Source organism: Hemicordylus capensis, chromosome 2 (genome assembly GCF_027244095.1).
Source record: "Hemicordylus capensis ecotype Gifberg chromosome 2, rHemCap1.1.pri, whole genome shotgun sequence".
Lineage (NCBI taxonomy): Eukaryota > Metazoa > Chordata > Lepidosauria > Squamata > Cordylidae > Hemicordylus > Hemicordylus capensis.
Window position 1 is genome coordinate 217,271,872 of NC_069658.1, and position 6,575 is coordinate 217,278,446.

The 6,575-nt window shown below is 47.6% G+C and overlaps 1 protein-coding gene across 5 annotated transcripts in view; it reads right to left on the bottom strand.

Annotated features, from left to right (window-relative positions):
• SEMA6B (semaphorin 6B) overlaps positions 1-6,575 on the bottom strand; it is a 261,480-nt gene that overhangs the window by 24,783 nt on the left and 230,122 nt on the right. For all 5 annotated transcript variants that reach the window (XM_053294577.1, XM_053294579.1, XM_053294576.1 and 2 more), the window contains 2 exons: positions 2,396-2,613; positions 2,051-2,182 (listed from right to left, as the gene is read on the bottom strand). In XM_053294577.1, coding sequence (XP_053150552.1) covers positions 2,051-2,182; positions 2,396-2,613 — 350 coding nt within the window. The remainder of the gene's footprint in view (positions 1-2,050; positions 2,183-2,395; positions 2,614-6,575) is intronic.

The following is a 6,575-nucleotide window of genomic DNA, read 5'->3' on the forward strand; positions in this document are numbered from 1 at the left end:
GCCAGTCATGTATCTCTCAGCCTAACCTCTTCATAGGGTTGTTGTGAGGATAAAAACAACCATGTACTGAGCTCTGAGCAATTTGGAGGAAGAGCGGGATATAAGTGTAAAAATAAATAAATAAAAATAAGTGAGCTGGATTAGGAAGAAAGCATTCTTGGATCATTGCCTAGGGGTGATCCCATGAAATCGATTGCCAGGAAATCTAGGACCAACAAACGGAAGTACTTTTTCACACAACACATAATCAGCTTGTGGAATTCTCTGCCACAAGATGTGGTGACAGCCAACAACCTGGATGGCTTAAAGAAGGGTTTGGATAACTTCATGGAGTAGAGGTCTATCAATGGCTACTAGTCGGTTATAGGCCACCTCCAGCCTCAAAGGCAGGATGCCTCTGAGTACCAGTTGCAGGGGAGTAGCAGCAGGAGAGAGGGCATGCCCCTTTCAACTCCTGCCTGTGGCTTCCAGTGGCATCTGGTGGGCCACTGTGCAAAACAGGATGCTGGACTAGATGGGCCTTCTTGGGCCTGATCCAGCAGGGCTGTTCTTATGTTCTTTTGTTCTTATGCTCGTATATCTCTGCCTCTCTTCAGTGTCAGCCCACCTTCTCCAAATTGCCATTTCCCCCTGTACCTTTAACCAGAGCATTATTTTCAAAACATGTTTTTCAGAAACAGATAGACTAATACAATTAAAGCATACAAAAGAAATAAAGAGACTTCTCATACATAAATGCATAAATTAATCATCAAATTTATGCAGGCTACGAAGATAATAAGGCCACCTATTGGAGCAGTGGGGGAAATGACTTGACTAGCAAGCCAGAGGTTGCCGGTTCGAATCTCTGCTGGTTTGTTTCCTAGACTATGGGAAACACCTATATTTGAAAGCAGCGATATAGGAAGATGCTGAAAGGCATCGTCTCATACTGCGCGGGAGATCTCATACTGCACAGAAATGGTCAACCTCTCCTGTATTCCACCAAAGACATCCACATGAACATAAGAACAGCCCTGCTGGATCAGGCCCAAGGCCCATCTAATCCAGCATCCTGTTTCACACAGTGGCCCACCATTTGATAAAGTGTCACCAGGAGTCGACACCAACTCAATGGCACACTTTACTTTACAAAGACAATAATATAATTGTATACAACACACACACACTACACACACAAATCTATGGCCTGGTTCACACAACCATTCGAATGTAGGTTTAATGTAGATTACCGACATTAACGTGATTGTGTGAATTCGCATCAAGGCAATATTAAAAATAAACAAACTGTATAAGGCACTTGAATGTGCTTCTGTGTGGTTCAGTCGACTTTAAAGCATGAGATTTGAGAAGTTTTTATGGGAAGCCAGTGATAGCTGCTTTTGCCTCCCTCTTTCTGCAACTGCAATGGGTCTGTGTTCCTTTTTGCTCATCACTGTGTTTTCTGCTGCTGGCTTGTTTTTGTTGCTGTTTGTAATTGTTCTCAAATGTTATTTTTACTGCTGGGTATGCAGCATTCTTCAAAGAACAAGCTGTTCTAGTAAGAACTAGTCCGCCTACTTTCCTTTCACTATCCCTATAATTGGACTAAGTTTGATCCAGATCAGTTAGGCAGTTCACAAGTTAGCCTACTTGTGCCTCAAGCGTTCAAGCGTCCGCCATCTTGAATTCGGGTGGATGACATGATCAAAACCCATGCTTTTGAGGTGTCCCTATGTGTTCCTACAACTGTATAAAACTGGGTCCAAATTGGTTCCAACTTGCATCTCAAACTTTCACGAGTCCACCATCTTGAATCAGGGTGGATGACATCATCACAAACTACACCACTGAGGTGCCCCTATGTGTCCCTACAACTGTACCCAATTTGGTTCATATCGGTACAGGCATTGCAAAGTCGACAGGGGTATACACAAACACACACACACACACACACTGCTGGGTGATCTTGTAAGTCTACCGAGGCTAAAAGTAGGCTAAGAATGGAATATAAATTTTAGCAAATGCAAGCCAAGCACTCCCACACAGCAAGGGGTGCCATTTGGCTCACCTTGGCTTTGGGACCAACTCCTCTGGCACCGGCGTCCAAATGGATTCTGGGGATTTCTGCTCCCGGAAGCGCCCCTCGAAGACGGAGGCAATCTGGGCCATGTCAAAGGCACAGATGGCAGAGCCGGGGATGCTGCAAAGGGAGAAAAAGAGCCGTCAGGACCTGGTGCTTGCACTCACCAGCTCCCTCATATTTAACATGACAAATCCCAAGAACCAATCACAGCACAGGAATCAGGAACACTCTGCACATGCCCAGAAGCACTCTCTTTTGCAGTACATAACACCTATTTCTAGGCTGAGCCCCAGTTCAAATTGAGCGAGGCCTCCAACCCTCACGACTGACCTGTTGGAGGGTGTGGAGAAGACCGCCAGCACCATGGGCCGCCCGTCCAGCTCCAGGATGTCTGTGACCGACTGGATAACATTGAAGTAGAAATGAGAGTCCCCCGGGACGGAGCAGTTGAGGCGGGCCTTGAGAAAGGAGCTCCATTGCTTCTCCAGCACCCGCTGTGAACCGCCCATGTCATTCTTACACACTCGGGCCACCCGTGACACAATCACCTGTGGGGGGAAACCAGCAGGGGGAAGGCACCGAGTTACCTCTTCCGATGTCATATTGTTATATATTTATTGATCACACTCATGTAACACACCCAATAAAATCTCTGGGAGGTTTACAGATTAAACCAATCAAAACCTTAAATCACATAAAGCAAAATGAAATTACCACTAATAAAACTCTAAAGCATCTATATATAATTCTCTAAGGCGTACCAATGGTTAATCCCGTGCGTGGCAGCTCTCGTGAGAGTTCGTGAGTAAGCTGCTGGGAGGGGGAGAGGAAAGCAACAGCAGCGGCAGGGAAGAAAAGGTGAACAGGTGGGCAGGCAGGCAAACAGGACAGGTGGAGGAGGAGAAAAAGTGGCAGCTGGCAGGGGTGTGTGAAACTGGTGGCCAGAGGGTGGGGGAGGAGAAAGCAGCAGCCAGAGCAGAGAGAAAGTGGTGGGCAGCCAGAAAAAAAGGTGAATGGGTGGGGAGAGGAAGTGGTGGGCAGTGCTAGTGCCTGGCCAGGAGGCTGCCCAGAGAGAGAAAATGGCGGGCAGGTGGGTGGGCGGGCAGGTGGGAGAGTAAGTGGTGACTGGGGAGGGGAGAGGTCCAGCAGGAACGCACTCTAATCTGGGGCCTCCACTGTGAGCCGGTGGGAAAGCACATGTTTCTCCAACAGGCCTACTTGCAAGGAGGACAGCCAAGCAGGCATGGGAGAGGGTGGCTAAACCTCCTTCTTTGGGCCCGCCTACTGCCCAAAGCCCATTTCGGGCTTCTCTGGGCAGAGAACAGGGGGGAGAGGGGAAAGGAGGAGGGAGGGCTGAGAACGGGGGGGGGGGAGAGGGAGAGTCGAGAGGGAGGGGGAGGGCTGAGAATGGGGGCGGGGAAGGAGGGGAGAGAAAAAAGGAAGAACTAGAGGCACAGATGCTCTGCGCCCGGGCCAGCTAGTTATAAACTAAAAGCCTGATAAAATAGATGTGTTTTTCAAGAGTTGCTTGAAAACAGCCAGAGATGGGGAGGCTCTGATTTCATTTGGGAGTGTGTTCCAGAGCCCTGGGGCTACCCTAGAGAAGGTTTGGTTTGGGGTCGCCACCAAATAAGCTGGTGATAAACGCAACTGGACCTCCTCCGATGATCTTAATAGGCGGCGGGGTTCGTGAAGAAGAAGGCATTCTCTTAAATATGAGTTCGCACTTGAAATACCTCCATTAGGGATCATGACAAATGCAAATTGGCTAACAGATAAAGTCTGATGCTAGTGGTTAGGCCTGATCAGCTAAAGTCACAGCCCCTGCTAACTCAGCAAAGAGGCACCTTTCAAAGCGGGGATTCTCTTATTTTTAGCAGAGGAGAACAACTTTTGCCCTGTCGTCCGTGCTGGAGGCCGGAGGGCCATCTGTCGAGGATGCTGCAAGGGCGAGGCGCTCTAACCCCCAGACCTTGGGGCCCCGTTCCATGGCCTCCAAAGTCTGGGGGGCCTCAAAATGGCCGGGGGGGGGGGGGCGGCGCCTGCAGCCACTCTGTGCCCACCCGGCCCCACTCGGTGAACCTCGGTTATTGTTTTTAAATTCCAGCCGCCGCGTGGCCAAGGGGTGGCTGCTGGGGGTGGTTAAACTGGTTTTATGCTATTGTTCACCGCACAGAGATGAAAGTTTGGGGCAGTGTACAAATCTGAGAAAAATAAATAAATAAATAAATAAATAAGCCAGCAAGATTCATGGAGGAGAGGTCTATCAATGGCTACTAGTCTGGTGGCTATAGGCGACCTCCAACCACAGAGGCAAGAGGCTGCTCAATACCAGTTGCAGGGGAGCAACAGCAGGAGAGAGGGCACGCCTTCATATTTTGCCTGTGGGCTTCCCAGAGGCATCTGGTGGGCCACTGTGCAAAACAGGATGCTGGCCTAGATAGGCCTTGGACCTGATCCTGCACGACTGTGCTTATGTCCTTTCCAGCACTCCATTATTCTGTGCTACGGTAGTCAGGATATAAACTCAGGTGGGAGAAGACACTAGATCTTTGGGATGCATCTACAGCAAAAACCTGGATTTTCAACCAAAAGTTTTAAATTGGTGGGATAAGATTCAGTTTGAAGCAGAAAAACAGCAGGTAGGAGGGGAGCTTGACCCTTTCCCACGGCTACTTCACCCCCTTTATTTATTTTATTTATTGTTAAATTTATATTTTCTTTTCATTAAGAAAATCCCAAGGCCACACACACACACACCCCCCACACCCCTGATTTTAAAAAAATTAAAACACAAGCATAACAATCTGTTCAACATATTTCATCTGTTCAACATATTTCTCAAACTCCAGCTAGGGGGAATATAGGGGGAGGGCTCAAGTACTCCTCTTCTCCAACCAAAGAGTCCATCTATGCTGTTCCCAGATCCAAATTTCATAGAAATTTAGAGTCTGAAGGGACCTTGGAGGCCTTCTGGTCCTTCTCCTACTCCGTACAGGAAACTGCTGTATTCGTTCTGGCCTTAGGTTTTGTTTGTTTGGGATCTGTAGCTATGGCAGCACAAAGGAATTGTAGCAATTTCACATCTAGTTCTCACTTAGGTGGAGAGTCAGTGTCTGGCCTGTGTGCCACTTTGATGCATGGCTAAATGTCCTCCATACAAAAGAAAGAAATCCCCGAACATGGAAAACTAGCCTCTCAGGGGCAGCCTAGGTATCTCCCTGACAGTCTACTTTTCTACATATGGGGATTTTTTTATTTTTACAGAAGAGCCTTCGTGCAGGTGTGCATGACCAGGTGCATTGGAAGCCGGCGGCATGGGTGCCACCCAGCGGCCCCAGGTGCCCTAGCCACGCCCCCTACATCTGATGTCAGATGCAGGGGGCACAGCCATATGCGGAAACGGCCTTGAAAGGCAGAAAGATCAGTGCTGGCTGAAGCTTCTCACAAACAAAGCCGCGTGGCTAAGTTGGATGGGGCAGCTCCACAGGGATTCTTTGGACCTTCCGCACAATGGTGGTCCCATCCCTGGCCCAGACACAGCCTGATCACCTTGAGTGAAGATGAGGCAAAACAGAGGGCTCATGAGGAGCTCAGACCTCTTATGGCAAGGAGCTCCATTTTGAACTCGCCGTTAAGTTTTGCAAAGCTGACTGCCCACCTCAGCATCTTGGGGTGGATGTCCTATGCAGCAGCTGGGTGGATCTACCCCCTGGATTAGAAGAGATCTGTGCTTTTTGAAGTCTGTGTGAAACCCGTAGCTCTTAAACATGGCACCAAACAGTTCCAAAAGGCCCTAGGTCACGACATACGCTAGAGAGCTCCTTGAAATCTCCACCCCTAACACCCCAATAGTTTTATTATATTTTACGTTAAAAGAAAGAAATGCTTGAGACCCCATCACATTCCCAGTGATGTGAACAGGAATTAAATGGGGCCCAGAAGTCTCGTTAATTCATTATCCATTTTATTTTATTTTATTTTATTTTTATTTATTTGATTGATTGATTGGTTGATTGATTGATTGATATACCGCCCTTCCTAAAGTGGCTCAGGGTGGTTTACATTAAAATGATTTTTTAAAACACATAATAAGACAATTAAAATACATTTTTAAAAAACCAAAACAGATTAAAATCAAAATCAGATATCTCTGAAAGCCTGGCTAAAAAATATAGTACTTTAAGGTTCTCCTGAACAACTCCAAGGAAGATAATGCTCTTATATCCACAGGCAGCACATTCCACAATCTAGGGGTGACAATTGAGAAGGCCTGATCCCAGGTCGCCACCAGATGAACCAGTGTCACCCAAAGATGGATCCCTCCTGATGATCTCAATGAGCAGTGGGGATCTTGTAGAGAAAGGCGCTCTCCCAGGGACTGAAGCCATTCAGGGCTTTAAAGATAATAACCAGCACTTTGTACTTGGCTTGGAAACATATCGGCAGCCAGTGCAACTAAGAACAGGCATAATGTTCTTACTTTGGACATCTAGCAGACAACCTTCTC